At 41.8% G+C, this 15,749-nt stretch overlaps 1 protein-coding gene across 2 annotated transcripts in view; it reads right to left on the reverse strand.

Moving 5' to 3' along the window:
- Positions 1-1,512: 1,512 nt before the first annotated feature.
- Positions 1,513-15,749, reverse strand: part of LOC129758614 (zinc finger protein rotund-like) — a 188,961-nt gene continuing 174,724 nt past the window's right edge. For both annotated transcript variants that reach the window (XM_055756158.1, XM_055756157.1), the window contains one exon: positions 1,513-14,481. In XM_055756158.1, the coding sequence (XP_055612133.1) occupies positions 13,171-14,481 (1,311 nt within the window). In that variant the 3' untranslated portion in view covers positions 1,513-13,170. The remainder of the gene's footprint in view (positions 14,482-15,749) is intronic.

Consider the following 15,749-nt stretch of genomic DNA (forward strand, 5'->3'; position numbering starts at 1 on the left):
AAATTTTCAGAACTTTAAAAAAATCTTTATTCTATGAGTTTTAAAAGGTTTATTTTAAAAATCGACATTTCCAGAAAACATTCACTAAATCTTGAAAATATGTAACTTTTGAAGACAAATTTTAAAGTTTCGTTATCCATCTTTCATAGTGTCGACTCATATCTGGTAATAAAATTCCCTGATTTTCCAGTCGTTTTTCCAGAAAATTCCAGGTTTGAAAAACACCCTGAGGAAGCAACTTAAAGTTATAAAAAATATATTTCCCCCGGAAATAAACGCACAGAACGCTTTGTGTCGAGAATACTAATTTATTACGACAATTTTAATGGAAGTATTATTTGTGATATTAAACATAAGTCAGCCAGTTCGGATCCACTTGTAGGAATTCTTATGATTTCAGCAAAACAATTTTCTCTTGCAAGCTATCAGCCTTCTTCAGTGCGTTTTCCAAAATTTTCCTCCGTTTCACCTCAAGCGATTTCGCTTCCGCTTCTCGATGACGCTTCATCAGCTTAGTTTGATCTGATTCAAGAGCTTTCTTTTTGCGGCGATCTTTGTCTTCGAAATACAGAGCATGGCTGCTAAATACTTAATGTCCTCAGATAATCATACCGATTGGACATCTGTCAAAATGTGTTTGAATAAAAAACCATAAGGGTGCTGCATACCTTTAGGGGTAAAAAAATACTACAAAAATTCTTGTAGCTGAAATCATATTCCATAGTATTCCAGCATATGGAAACGAGATTCGAAAGGTGAATCTTTGATTTGCAATTTGATGCATTAACTGGATTATTAAATAAATTATTTAAAAAAGTTGGTAACTGTCCGAAAAATATTTTTACAACAACAGTGTTGGTGTAGGATAATAAAAGCAATATGAAGTTTGTAGGTGATATGATTAAGTCAATCCGTCATACTGGATAAAGTATTCTACGGCATCGAAAAATGTATAAATTTGTACATCTGTTAAACTTTTTTTTTAATTTTCTGTGAGAATCAAAAACTTAAAATAAAACTATCTCACGAAGTGAGAATCTATGTCATCATCATTTTGTTATCAATAAATGATAACTAACGAACATCGAATGCTTATCAATAAATTCTACCCGCTCATTTTTACCAACTTTTATTTCTTCTAACTTTCAATCTGTCTTTAAAAATTTCATCTCTTAAGATGTCCTTTCTAAAAACTTTGTCATTTCTGCTAGCATCCTAAAAAAAGGTTCATGGAATGTACCTGAACGTAAACGCAATACTCTGCAATAAATTTTACCTGAGAAGCACAACGCTGACAGACGCAACTATTCACTAGATATGACTAGCCGAATCTCATTTCTTCCATAAAATCAAAAAAAATCCAAATCGCGGCAATTTCCATTTGATAAAATATGCAAGTATATGGCAAGTTAAGATAAGCCATAACACTTCACCTAGGAAAATGGATTCGTCAGCATGGTATTGGAAAAGAAGCAACATTTCGGATTATTTATACCAATAAAACCCAACATGCACATGTTTTACATACATTTATAAGACTTTATTTTGATCGTTCGATTCCTAGCAAAAAGGAAAGTTATAGTGTGTACAAGATATTTGCAACCATCGTCATCTTGATCATTAGCATACACAGTTTCAACCGTTCTGTGTGTTTTTTTCAGGATGATCATTGATCAGGTTTACTTTTTTTCATACCATAGTTTTTTGCTTTTCCAGGAGGGATACTTTTCATTTCTTTTGCTTTTCTCTTTAGTTCCATAGTTGTGGCGATATCAGTAGATCGCTTTTAGTTTTGATTCCACTTTTTCGATTAAACCTTATGGAGATTCGAACTCTCCAAACTAGTAGGGCTGTACCGTCATTCATTTTCGTACAAATATAACTGCAACCTTTAGATTTTTGCTAAACTGTTCGTAGGTTTTTTTTTATTTCTAGTTTTCTTCTTTATTTTCCATCGGTCTTTCTAAGAAATAGTTTTGATAGTTTCATGCTTTTTAAACCACATTTTTCGGTAAAGGTATCTTTTTTCATGCACTTTTTATCTCTCATTTCGATTTTTTTTAAAAGTTTTGTTTACATCTACGTTTACGACGAAAAGGTTTGAAATTTCTTCTAAAGATTGAAGTTTTCGATAAATTGTTTGTTCAGTGTATACTTGTGTGTTTATTTGTGTGTGTGTTCAGGATCTGTGAATGTCTTATCATATCTCAATAATGTGTTCTTAGCTGGTATCAAATCGAATTTGACATAAACTTGACGTTGCATGCAGCATAATGCTTCCATCAGCATAATGCAAATTGGTATTGTGAAGGTGAAAGTTGAACGAATCATTGTAGGATTTCGACGAATTTGTGAGAAATCAAATAGATCACGTGGTTCGTTGTTGAAAGCTTTCATAATTTGAAAGCGAAAACAAATGAGTTACATTTCATTCGAACAAACCCCTAACAGCAATTGATAAGAACGTGTGCAGCTTCAAACGAAAATAGTCTAAAATTAAAATCAACTTAGTGTGTTCATGTCGATAAAAAATGTGGTTCTCTTTTATGCATTAGTGACACTGTTTTACTTAAAAACTTTCATTCAATTATCTTCATTATTTTATCACAGTTCTTAGAAAATACACTTGTATTCTTACGTTTGTATTTTTTTTACACAAATATTTAATAGGTTTTGATAAGAGTGATTGATGTTCTGAAAATTTTACTTATTCGTCACCTTTTCAATAAGGTTTTTTTTTTATAGGTATCCTACGGTATAAGATTTCTTATAGTTCACATCTTTTGAATATTTAGTTTTATCTCTTCCGTTTGAGGATTTCAACCGACATTCATACTAGTCGACGATCTTTAAGTTTGCGTTTATAACTTTCCTTTACCTTTCTGTTAGAAAAGAAACAAAATGCTTCCAAATGATTTCACTAACTTAGAGTAGTTTTGTTTTACGTACACATCAGATTATATAATAATTATTCCCATACAAAGATTCTTCTTTCATAAGATGGACGGTCAATAAGATTAGTTTAAAATTGCACAGCTTACTTGTGTAGTGGTTTAGCGCTAAACTGGTTAGAGTTTACGATTTCATTTTTCTAACAATTTCGTTTCCGTTATTGTTTCCTTCTCTATTGAGCGTACAAATTGCAACTAAAATCGATCGGTGCCTGTTTGTTGTGATGGATAAAATTTCATTACTTAGAACAAATTAGCAGCAAAACAATACAAACGGGAAACTTAACTAATTGTACATTTCATAAATGCTTACAGTTGTATTTAGAAACAAAAATATCAAGAAAATGAACCAAGTTAAGAACTGTTTGTTTGAGAACCAGCTTCAACTTTTTTTTGTGTTAGCCTCACTGCATTTGTTTGTTTGTTTTCCTTCTATGTTCACACAACTTGTTCATCTGGAATTATTGTAACAGAACTTTAGCCTGTTTCTTCTTGCATTCTTTAATTTTATTCTTTATTTACAATAAAAGTGTGATCTTACACCTCTTGGCTTAGTTTTTAAATGCTGTCTGCTGTCTTAAGGTTAGTTACGAACGAAAAAAAAAATCTAAGGAACATTTACACCTCTTAGGGCCTCGTTTTTTTTGCCAAGTTTGTGTCGTTTTTCTTTTGTCTTTTTCTCAAATTGCCTTAATCGTATAACTCGTGTTAAATAAATCGTGTTTGCTGATTATGATTTCGTATCTGTCGATTCAGGAACAGAGACTTTGGAAAGGAATTCTGTCGAAGAACAGTTAACTGGGTCAGAAGATCAATGAAGATGAACTAAAAAGTCCCGGAATAACTTTAAAAGTAAAAAAAAAGTTTAAGGTTCGTAAAGTTTTACAGTTACGATGTGTTCTAAATGACATTTTAACCGTGCGATTCTAGTGACTGATGGAACTGGCCTTTAAAGGAGTGAAATTGTTGAGATTCGTCTCATCAAAGCAATCGTTGAGGTGAATAGCAACACTCGCATGGTGGTGTTATTAGAAATAAACAATTAGGAAATGTAACTATAGAGATGATTTTTGTATAAATAAGACACAATGTATTGTAATAAAGTATTCCAAGTTTTACCTCCAAATAGTAAAGTCTATCCTTTCAACTGCCCAAGTGCTGCACAACAGGTTATAAGCCCAGCACTAGTTGAAAGGAGGAAAAGCGGAATCAACAGTGGCAAGAAGTGCCAGCGCCGATGGAAGGGCAACAAGCCGAAGCCCGAAAGGACAACGAACCAGGAACCATTTGGAGGTCATCGAGGCAGGAACCAGAGCCACTGGAAGGTCGTCGGTACAGAGCCATACGCAGCTCGTTGAGCCGGAGCCACTGGAAGGTCGGCGAGCAGGAGACCATGGAAAGTTGTCGGACTAGGAACCAACTGGAAAATCATCAAATCGGGAAGCTAGGTGGAAGTCGACAAGCTAGGAAACACGGGAGGTCGTCGGACAGGTACCACTGAAGGTCGTTTGGTCGGATCCTTAGAAGGTCGGCGAGTCGAGAGCAAACGGAAGTGCGGAACCAACAAAGTCGTCGGACCGGAGTCACTGTGAGATCGTCGGACCGGTTCCATGGAAGGTCGCTAGACAACGAAGCAGTCGTCGGGCCAGATTCACTGTTATGTCGTTGTACCGAAAGCCATGGAAGGTAGGCGGCGGTATCATGGAACACCGTCAAGTCAGGAACCAGGTGGTGGTCGTTGGGCCAGGAGCCTCTGGAGGACTTACGAGCGGGGTACCACGGAAGATCGTCAAGCCGGTTCCATGGAAGGTCGTTGGACTGGAACGCCAAGTGAAGGTCTTCCTGCTAGACCACTAGAAACATCAGGCCTCAAGAAAGGAGTCGAGGTGGAAGGGAAGTGTCAAGCCGCAGGAAGAGCGCCGAGACCAGAGCCATGGAAGGTCGTCGGGCCAGAGCAATTGGGAGGTCGTCGGATCGGAAGCCACTGGAGATCGTCGTGCCAGATCCCGGTGGAGGTCGTCGAACTGGTCCTATGAAAGGTCATCGAGATGCAACAGGGGCGAGCGCGTGTTCCGGTACGTCCGGTAGCTCCATCCTCAGGAGGAGACGCCGAAGGCAGTCAGGAGACTGCGAATGCGTTTGTTGAGGAGGAGTGCTGAAATTCGTCTCATTGAAGCAATCCATGAGATGAATAGCAACACAGGCATGGTAGTGTTATTAATGGTACCATAGAGATGGTTTTAGTATAAATAGGATATAATGTATTGTAATAAAGTATTCCAAGTTCTACCTCCAAATAGTAAAGTCTTTCCCTTCAACAACAGACATCTAGTGGGAAAAAGGTAGCGCAAGCGTTCCCATAATGCTGAAGCAATTGCTGGAGGCTGACGAATGATTCGTAATAGAATGGAGAACGCGAAAAGAAAGGTCGTCATGAAGCCAGAACCACCTCCAAAACTCAAACCTAAACGGGTAATTTCCAGGAGGCAGGCCCTTATCGTGAAAACAAAAGAAGGCACAACGTATGCTGACCTATTCCGGAAGCTACGCGCAGAGCCAAAGTTACTGCTCTTGGCGAGAGCGTCACCAAAACAAGACGCACCCAAAAAGGCGAACTGCTTTTCGAGCTAAAAACAGACCCGTCGGTAAAAAGCGCCGACTTCAAGGAGCTTGTTGAAAGCACTCTAAGCGATGAAGTTACTGTCCATAGCGCTTGGATAGCGCAGGTCGCATTCCTTGGTCGCAGGTCGCAGGTCCTGACATTTACCAAGGATGAGTTTACCACTGCAGAGGAGCTCGAGGAAGCACTCTTCAGCATACCTGGCATGAGCAACGAATCAGTAGTTATAAAACTAAGAAAGGCGTACGGTGGAATGCAGATTGCGAAGATTGGTCTCTCATCAACAGCGGCCAACACGCTACCCAGAAAACAAAAAATCGTATCAGAAAAGATAAACTAAGTCGTTTACTATGGTGATGCGAATCGCAATTCCAACTGCATAGTAAAAAGATCGTATAAAATGTCGCCTGAAGTCAGTTTAAATCGTATATGAAAGAAAATCTGCCATATTTTCCAATTTTGAAATGATTTTGCTCCCGCGCGTGCTGCAAGTGAGAAAATCATCGTTACGTTCTTTCTGCAACCAGCAGTGCAACCAGATGGCAAAAAATCAGTTGGGAATTGAGTTATGATTAGCCAATAAGAGAACTGGAAAATATTGTCTCTGCAACGATTTCAGGCCATGAGAGCAAAATCTTGCGTTCTCTTACATTCTTCCGTCAGGTACGAATAAGGTGTCGGATAACGTCCAGTTGGTGTAGTTTTCGTCGCTTTAGAAAGAAATAAAATTTAATTATGTATATTGCTTCCACTTTGGTATGTAAATGTATAAACTTTAATACGATCATTCAATAATGTATATGGAACGTATATCAAAACAGAATTAGAATATAGCTACAAAAATGTTTGCTGAGTTGCCGCCAGTATTAATATTTGCTGCTTTTCTCATTGGACAATTCTTTCGAATACACTGTCTAATTTGCAGAGAGAACAATATTGATGATTTCTCACTTAAAGCCGATGCGGAAGAGCAAATTGAGCGATATAGTCTTCAAAATCTGCAAACACGGCGGAATTTTTATCATATCCGACTTTAACCGACTTCAAGTAATCATTTTTACGATTGTTTACTCGTTTGGATAGAATTGCGATTCGCAGTAACGCTGTTAACGACATGATCTATCATTTCTAATGCGATTGTATGTTTACTAGGAGCGTCTGCTACAGCAAACGGTAGGAGAAAAGAAATGCGATTCGGTGCTTTTGTCAGAATCATACAGAATTCCGTTTGGAAATGGTAACTGGGTTTGGCTGGTCTGGCTTAGCTGATGTCTACCTCACCGGGCTTTTTCCATTCAGGAGTTAGTGACAGGTTCGTGAGTGCAGAAATTAACGGCATCTTCTTCTGCAGCTGCTACGCTCCACCAAGATGGACGATCGGGGAGATCAACACAATGTTGGATGAACTCGCTCACAAATTGACAGGGAAGGCCCCTCTAGTGATAGGAGAAGACTTTAACGCTTGGACGGATGACTGGGGTAGCAGGTGCAATAGCCCTAAAGACCACAACTTACTAGAGGCATTCGCTAGACTGGAGGTTGAGCTGTGTTACACTGGAGTTACCAGCTCCTTTCGCAAGCATGGAATACCTAACACAACGTCAGTGATTGATGTCACATCGATCACCAAGTGATACGCTATAGCGTAAGACGCCGAAACCTTGTGGTTGCGAGACATCCGCCGGTCCAAGAGCGGAGATGGAAGACAAATGCTTTTGATCAGGAAGTCTGCGTCGAAGCTATAAACATGCAGGGATCATCGCAAGTGCAAAACGCTGAACAGCTTACGACAATGAAAGTAGTGGTGTGCGACATGACCATGTCCAGGGTCAAGCCTATAGAGTTACACTAGCGAGATTTGGTGGCTCGAGGTCGCCGACCGAAAAGTGTCCGACGCGGGAGTCCACGATAGCAAGCCAGTAACGTACGAGGAACTTGTGGACATTGCTAAGAAACTTACGGTTATGAAGGCCCTTAGCCCGGACGGAATCCCGGATTAAGTGATGAAAATGACGATACAGACCATTCTAGATAAGGGAATCCAAAAATCGTTATCCTCCGATAGAATTTGCCGATCAAAACACCCGTGAGAGAGATTTTCATCCTCAAGAACACTATACCTAACGCTTATCAACTTCAATTTTGCTCTCGATAAGTTGTGCTTACCGATTCAAATTTATCGTCTCTCGTAACGTTAAGGATATGCAACAACAATTTGCTGGCACCCAAAGAGGACACTCACAATTGCTTGATGCACAAGGTGCCGGCCGACCCGACCGGTAAACGCACCAACAAAATTACCAACAATTGCTTGATGGCGCTCAAGGTGCCGGGCCGGGCCGACCCGATCGGTAGACGCACTAACAAAAAATACCAACAATTGCGCGGGGCGCACATCAAGAAATCTGAAGTTCGAACGAGTTATCTTGATCGGCATTGGAAAGGAATGAGAAGTCATCACGTTCTCATATTTATCGCTAAGTGTTACACAAGTGATAAACCAGTTATCGTTATAAGATCGGTTCGATTTGCTTCCCTGTTCTAGATACTTTCAGAGTGGTGTTACAAAAGTGTCTCGACGAGGAATCTTTCCTCAACCTGTGGAAAACTGCGAAGCCGGTGTTACTACCGAAACCGATAAAACCCCCAGGGCATCCGTCATCTGTCTATTGGATACCCTTGGTAAACTACAAGAGAGGTTAGTCTTCTACAGACTAGCTATCTGCACAGAGGGTGAAAGTGAACAGTCGAACAGATAATTCGGTTTCCGGAAAGGGAGATTCACAGTAGACGCCATCCGAATGGTGCCAGAACACGCGAAACGCGCATATCAAAAGAAGAGGAAAGGTGTTCGTCATTGTACCGTTGTGACGATTGATGTTCAAAATGCCATTCATCAACGCTAGCTGGGAAGCTAGTGTCAAAGCGTTTCACAGAATGCGTGTTCCCGATGAGGGTATCAGGCAGGATAATAGAAAGCATTTTTGTAAATCGCGTCTTAACCTTCTGTGGAAACCACATAATGCCAAACTGATATTAACCTGATTGGTGACCGGGTGGCCACAAATAAGGTCTGTTGTAATAGTGATGCATAACCACGACTAGCGAGTTAGGGGGAAGGGCGCTCATATATGCATAGGGCATTAGTAGTGTTCAGTATAACCCACACATTCACCCTCCTCTCCCAAAAACAAAAGTACTGAAAAAAACAGTAGTATCTTTCGGTTGTTGTAATGATGGTTGCAATGCAAGGAGGAGTTCACCAAAATCGAAGGTGTCCATCCAAGCTTCGACCGCTGCACTGGTTGTTTCTCCTTTACCCGCCGGAGCAAAGGGAATAACGAACCATGATTGCTTGCCGTGATGATCATGGTGTGCTGCTATAATCAATGTGAATTATCGAATGGATCATCAATGCGCTTCAAGAATGACTTAAACAGCGCAGTCCTTTGTCTGAACAGTGCCAACTAACGACCCACAGTCGTAAACTTTCATTCTGGATTCTTGCATTCCCGCATAGCACTCTCTTGCCGGCATGAGCTCGACGCTGGCAAAATTGACGATAGCTTCATTCAACGAACAACCTCTTCGAGGAACTGTGTGGGACACCCTAATGTAGTGATGAGACCTGAACATACATATGGTGAAAGCTCGAGGCACGGGCCCTTCTAATGAGCACTTTTGCTCCGGGCTCTTGGTAACAGTCGCCATGCTGAGGCGGGCTCTTGATTCCCGACGACCGACGAGGCAAGACGTGTGGCCCGAAGTTGCTCCTCTAAGCGGTCCCTTTCCCGGCATAAATCAGAATTGCACAGGAACACATAGGACAAATGATCGAGCGATCATCACAAACCATGCACGTTTAAGTTTGAATGCGCCTAACAAAGTATCATGCACGGAAGCTATATTATAAATTTCTCTGCGGATGTTTGTTCAGCTTTGACCACATTGACCGAGTTGTTTGGTATTTGCATGTTGAACATCCAGTTGCAATTCTTTTATATTGCAGATTTTGACGTTCAGATTCGCGTCACCTCCTTTTCCCAAGACATGCTTATTGCACAAAACTGTGCATCATGCAGCTGTTCAATCTAGGTCTAGCGCAGTCATTCAAGCTCGCTTGCTACGCAGCATCTCTAGCTCTAGTTGGCTCATTTGTCGCACAGCCACTTAAACACGCTTATCATGCCGCAATTTAAACTCGCTAAATTGCCACTGATCACTTAACGCACAAGCACTCCACGGCCACTTAGACTCGCTCAATGTACGACCACTCGGGCTTGATAAACCATTCGAGTGTGCTAAATGCGCAACCACTTGAGTTTGTTTAACGCGTAACTACTGAAGCCCGCCACATGCGCAGCCATTCAGGCTCGCTTCATGCGCAGCTACTTTAGCTCGTTCAATGCGCAACCGCTCCGGGCCGCTTAACGCACGGCTACTGAAGCTCACTTAATGCCAAACAACTCGGGTTCGCTTCATACGTAACCACTCGGGTTTGTTTAAAGCGCAGCTAGTCAAGCTCGCTCCCTACATGCGTATGTATTCTGGCTCACTTCATGCGCAACCTACTTGCGCAGTCATTCAGGTTCACTTCATGCGCAACCACTGAGGTTCGCTCATTGCGCAACCTTTCGGGTTCGCTTAACGCGCAGCTATTCAAGCTCGCTGCTTGCGCAGCCATTCAGGCTCGCTTCATGCTCAACCACCGAGGTTCGCCCACGCGCAGCTACTCATGCTCGCCCAATGCACAACCATTCGGGTGCGCTTAACGCGCAGCTATTCAAGCTCGCTACTTGCGCAGCCATTCAGGCTCGCTTCATGCGCAACCACTGAGGTTCGCTCATTGCGCAACCTTTCGGGTTCGCTTAACGCGCAGCTATTCAAGCTCGCTACTTGCGCAGCCATTCAGGCTCGCTTCATATACAATTTGAAATATTGTACTTTGTATTTAAATTACATTTGGATTAACCATTTTCCATCGACCATTTGTTTTTAACTCAATAGTTGGCCCAAAAATTTGGTTCCTGGAAGGATCGCCATTGTGGAAACCACATAATGCCAAACTGATATTAACCTGATTGGTGACCGGGTGGCCACAAATAAGGTCTGTTGTAATAGTGATGCATAACCACGACTAGCGAGTTAGAGGGAAGGGCGCTCATATATGCATAGGGCATTAGTAGTGTTCAGTATAACCCACACACCTTCGAAATCGAAACCGGGTTACAATATGGTCTAAATATGGAACCACAGGGTTCCATATTTAGACCCATGCTCTGGAATACAATGTATTAAAAGGTGTTAACGCTGAAATAACAAGCAGGCACGTAGATGGTCGGATTTGCTGACGATATCGTGCTAATGATCACCGGCGAAACAATTGAGGAGGTTGAAGACATTGCATCGGTGTCTGTAGAAAGGGTTGGTATAAGCATGGAAGGAGTCAAGCTTCAGATAGCTCACCATAAAACCAAGGTACTATTCGTGACCAACAAACGAGTTGTGCCGCACATAGAGATTACTGTTGGAAGACACCCCAACTCACTCCAACAGTTGAAATACTTCGACAGCCGCTTAAATTTCGGTGTACATGTCAAATACTGTTGTGATAGTACGTCGAAAATCATCAACTCTCTGGCCTGGATTATGCTGAACTGCCATAATCCAAAGCGTAGCAGGTGACGTCTCCTTGCGAGCGTGACACTATCGAAACTACGATAAGGAGGAGCGGACTGGAGCTTAGCTTTAGAGGTGGAGCGCAACATATATAAATAACGGAGCACACATCGGCTGATAGCCATGCGAGTTTTCTGTGCATATAAGATCATCTCAACAGATGTAGCTTTTGTCATCGCGGGCATGATTCCCATCGACATCACTCTGGCGGAGGATTAAGAATGTTGCGTAGCAAAAGCTGTCAGAGGAGTGCGTAGAGCTCAACGAGCAGCATCAATACTCAAGTGACAGGAGCAATGGGACGCATCGAGCAACGGATTTCAGACTGGGTAAATATGAAGTAGGGAGAGGTCAACATCAGGCTGACGCAGTTCCTTTCGGGTCATGGGTGTTTTAAGCAATACTTTCATAGGTTTAAGCTTATCAGCTCGCCATATTGCCCGAATGCGTTGATACGGAGGAATCGGCAGAACATGCAATATTCTTCTGGTCCAGGTTCATGTCGAGGCGGAATGAAATGTGTCACGACGAACGTTTGTGGCGGACCATAAACGACGAGATCTCGTAGATCATGTGCGATTTATTACGAATCAGGAGAGAGGATGAACGGAGAGATAGTCAATCTAACTTAATAAGCTAAAGGAAGGTCTTGGGCCTCGTATGACGCTACCAATCAAAAGCAACGCAATCTTAGGGCGCGGTTTAGCCCTGATCAGGACTCATACGTTCGGTGAGACTTAAAAGGTCTCATCTTTGCTGCAGCAAGAGGAAGCGGAGAAACTATCCGGGGGTGGTTGTGACGGGATTCTAGCTTGGCAGTTTCCCAATCGGCCTTGTCCTGGTGGTTGGAAATGCTGTAACGGACGCGAGTTATTTTGAAAGCGTTACCTAATCGGCACACGTCTCGGTGTCTTACATACCAGTCTGAAGTTGGCGAAAGAGGGAAAGTAGAAGGAGGATGAAGTAAAAAGGGTGAGATGTATAAGTGCATGAGCAAACCCTATCCCTTGATGTAGTACCATAGGGTGAAACGGTGAAACCACACAGCAAACATAAAATCGCATTCGAAATGATAGATCAAATCTTAAGCAGTGTAATGCGAATCGCAATTCTTACCAAATAAGTAGACGATCGTAAAAATGTTTACTCAAAATCGGTATAAATCGGATTTGATAAATAGTCCGCCATTTTTGAAAATTTGTTCTCTCGCGCGGGATTCAAAACAGAAAAGAGACTTGTTGTTCTCTCTGCGCAACCATATTACTAAAAATCAGATGGTTCATTTAGAAAAATTATGCGATGAGAGAAGCAGCAAATATTTTCGCCGGCAATAGTTTGCATACACCGCCATGTTTGCAGAATCCGAAGATGAATTCGCTAAATTTGTTCTCGCGCAGGCCTAAAATATGAAAACAGCCTTGTTGTTCTTTCTGTGAAAAGCAATGTAACCAATCAGTTTGCATGCGTTGAGAGAAAAAACATGTACTCTCTTGCATTCTTTCAGCATGTACGAATAAGGCGTCGAATATCGTTCAATTCGTATTGCTCTCATCGCTTTAGCCTGAATTTAAAAGTATGTATATTGCCTCAACTTTGGTAGGTAAATGCTGTTTTTGCGAATTTTATACGATCATTCTATAATGCAACTTTTTTTTTATATGACTATGCAACGTACTACAAAGTTGTTGAAGTTTTCAATATTATAGTTTGAACCAATATAATTTCCTCAAATCTGAAGCGATTTCTTCTAATTCAAGATATATTGATTTTTTGACCCAGCAAAACCTGTTACAACCTAAAAATATAAATTTAAAAATTCTGTTATGAACCTAAAATTTTCAACATCAATTTACAGTTTCACATTCCATTCTAAATTTCGCCACTTGTCTCTAACTGCCGGTGTATCAACGCGCATGGTTTCTAACCCTTATCCTTTCCACCGGCACCCACGGTCACTCCCAGCAAATTCTCTCCGGTGGCCATCAAACCTCCACCCGGTTGATGGGCGTAGTTACGGATCTGATGCAGCGAGATCAACTGATTCGGGAAGCTAGCTCCGGGACCAGTTTGATTTCCACCTCCTTGATGATTTAAGCCTCCGACCTTGGCCTGCGGATTGCCACTTCCGGTTGGAAACCCGATGGCATCGTACAGATAAGCCGGTGGCCTCTGAGCCAGCTGATGGTGAACCGAGGGATGGTGATGGTGCTGCAGGGTGTTCAGATGCGGTGCCATCGCGTTGATCGGAGTGAAAGCGGAATTGGTTGGCGCAGACGAGGACGTGGCCTTCACGGCTATGCTGTCGTAGCTGGTAGCGGACATTGGCGTCGAGGATGGTGGGAGCGAGATGGTTCCGTTGGGCGTTGGATTCGGTCCGTTCATAGTTGTGGAGTTCTGTCGACCTCCGGACGATACCAGATCTTCAACGTTTTCATCCCGGTGGTGGTGCAGGTCATTGCTGTGCCCGTTTGGCGTTTGATTGTTGCCGTTTTGATTCAGGTTAAAGTCGTGATGGCTCGGTTGGGTTTGAGATTGTTGCTGTTGCAGCACATCCGTCATGTTGGCCGCTGAATCGGGACTCACTTTTGGCCAGTACGGGTTGTCTCCTCCCGTTGCGGTGCCTGTGCTAGTTGGCATCGAAGAGGCCGGAGTGACCGTGGTAGTGTTGGAGTTGTTATTCGTGTTCAAGTTGAGAGTGCTGCTACTACTTCGGGTTCCAATCGGTGGTCGCTTATCGGTTCTCTCAGCATGTTTCTGCATGTGCTTGGATAGGTACGTTTCCTGCGTGTAAGACTTTCCACAGTACTGACAGATGTGTGTCTTTAGGTGTTTCGATTCCTTGTGCTTTGGAATGTGATCCAACAAAGCAGATTCATCGGTAAAACACTTGTAGCAGGAATTGCATTTGAACGGTTTATCGGTCTGATGACAGCGGGAATGTGACTGCAGATTGGATAGTTGGGAAAATGCTTTCATACAGTTCTGGTGACGACATTTGTACGGTTTGTCTCCGGTGTGCGTTCGGATGTGCTGCTGTAGGTGCGACAGCTGGGTGAACTTGCGTTGGCAAATTTCGCATCGGTATGGCTTGATGCCCAAGTGTATCCGGGTGTGCTGGGACAGGTAGCTAGAATTTGCGAACGCTTTCTGACACTGGGAACATTTGTAGGGTTTCGCCTCGCGCATATGAATCTGTGTGTGCAGCTGAAGATCGGCTTTCGATGTGAAAATCTGGAAATGAGGAAATGGAACTTATGTTAAAAGTTTTAGGACCATATTTACATTGGCATCAATTGTCTTAGATTGCTAGCGAAACACGTTTTATTTCTCAAACTTGAATTCACTTTGGTAATAAATATTGATAAGTCAGCACTGCAGATAGTGTATGAATCACACTATTTATAGTGTTTTTAATTGTCACCGTGTCAGATTGTCCTGGAAAGTTCCAATAAAACCATGTGGCATTACCCATGGTTACACCACAATTTGTCATCTGTTGAATCTAATATGCAAAACAATACCAGATGATACCATTCCCATCAAGATCCCAAATTAATTATAACAACTACAATTAAATTTTTTTGATAATTGTGAGCCCCGATAAAGAAAAGATTGAAACCTCAGCTATTGTAAAACATAAGCTCGAGTTTGACCGCTCTCACTAGCATTGAAATTTCTTAACCCTTTGAAGCATCCGGAAATAAGCTGAATTTCCATATGTTTATCCCAAGCATATGATGTCGACTCCTTCTCTGGTCCTGCCATACTAAGACTTGTTAAAAAACTCTTATTGGCCCATTTTTTCTCTCTATATCTGGTTGTCTACCATCCACGAATAAGTTTTCAAAATTTCCTCGAACTATCATCCTTCACTGGATGAAAATTCTATCAGCCAATAGAACAGCTCTGATTATCCGAGCGCTGTTCCAACTTTTCTCAAAAATACCACCCCCACTCCGGTTGTATGAAAAAATTCCTCCCCCACTTTGGTTGTATGAAAAAGGTGCTACTTTTCCTATTTTAAGTGCTATAAACGGGTGCCGTCGATGCACAATTTCTCATTAGCTAAAATAAACTAGGCAAAATTTGCGCCAATGAGCGGCGATGCCTGAAGCTTGCTTCCCCGTCTCATGGTTTCTTATTTCAATCTTTTCTAGCAAGAGAAAGGGAAGTTTTCACAGCTATCCGTCATATACCTACTTACATTGTAGCTACCTATCATGGAAGCAAACTCGCTATCCTATTCATCAGTAGCTGAATGAAAATGTCGACACACAATCCTTTCGTCGAGGTTTCGTCTAACCAAGCTAGGCGTTACCCAACGAGATGATTTAATTATTCAAATTTGCGCAGACTCTTTCTTTTAATTTTTTTCAGGTAAGAAAAGCATTGAATTGAATGCCTTGTAAAGGCTTGTATGATAGTATTTTTTGTTATTGGAGTATGTTACATCAAACTTTTTGTATTCTACAGTTCAAAATGTAATTATTACTGTGCTT

Source organism: Uranotaenia lowii, chromosome 3, assembly GCF_029784155.1.
Source record: "Uranotaenia lowii strain MFRU-FL chromosome 3, ASM2978415v1, whole genome shotgun sequence".
Taxonomy (NCBI): Eukaryota; Metazoa; Arthropoda; class Insecta; order Diptera; family Culicidae; genus Uranotaenia; species Uranotaenia lowii.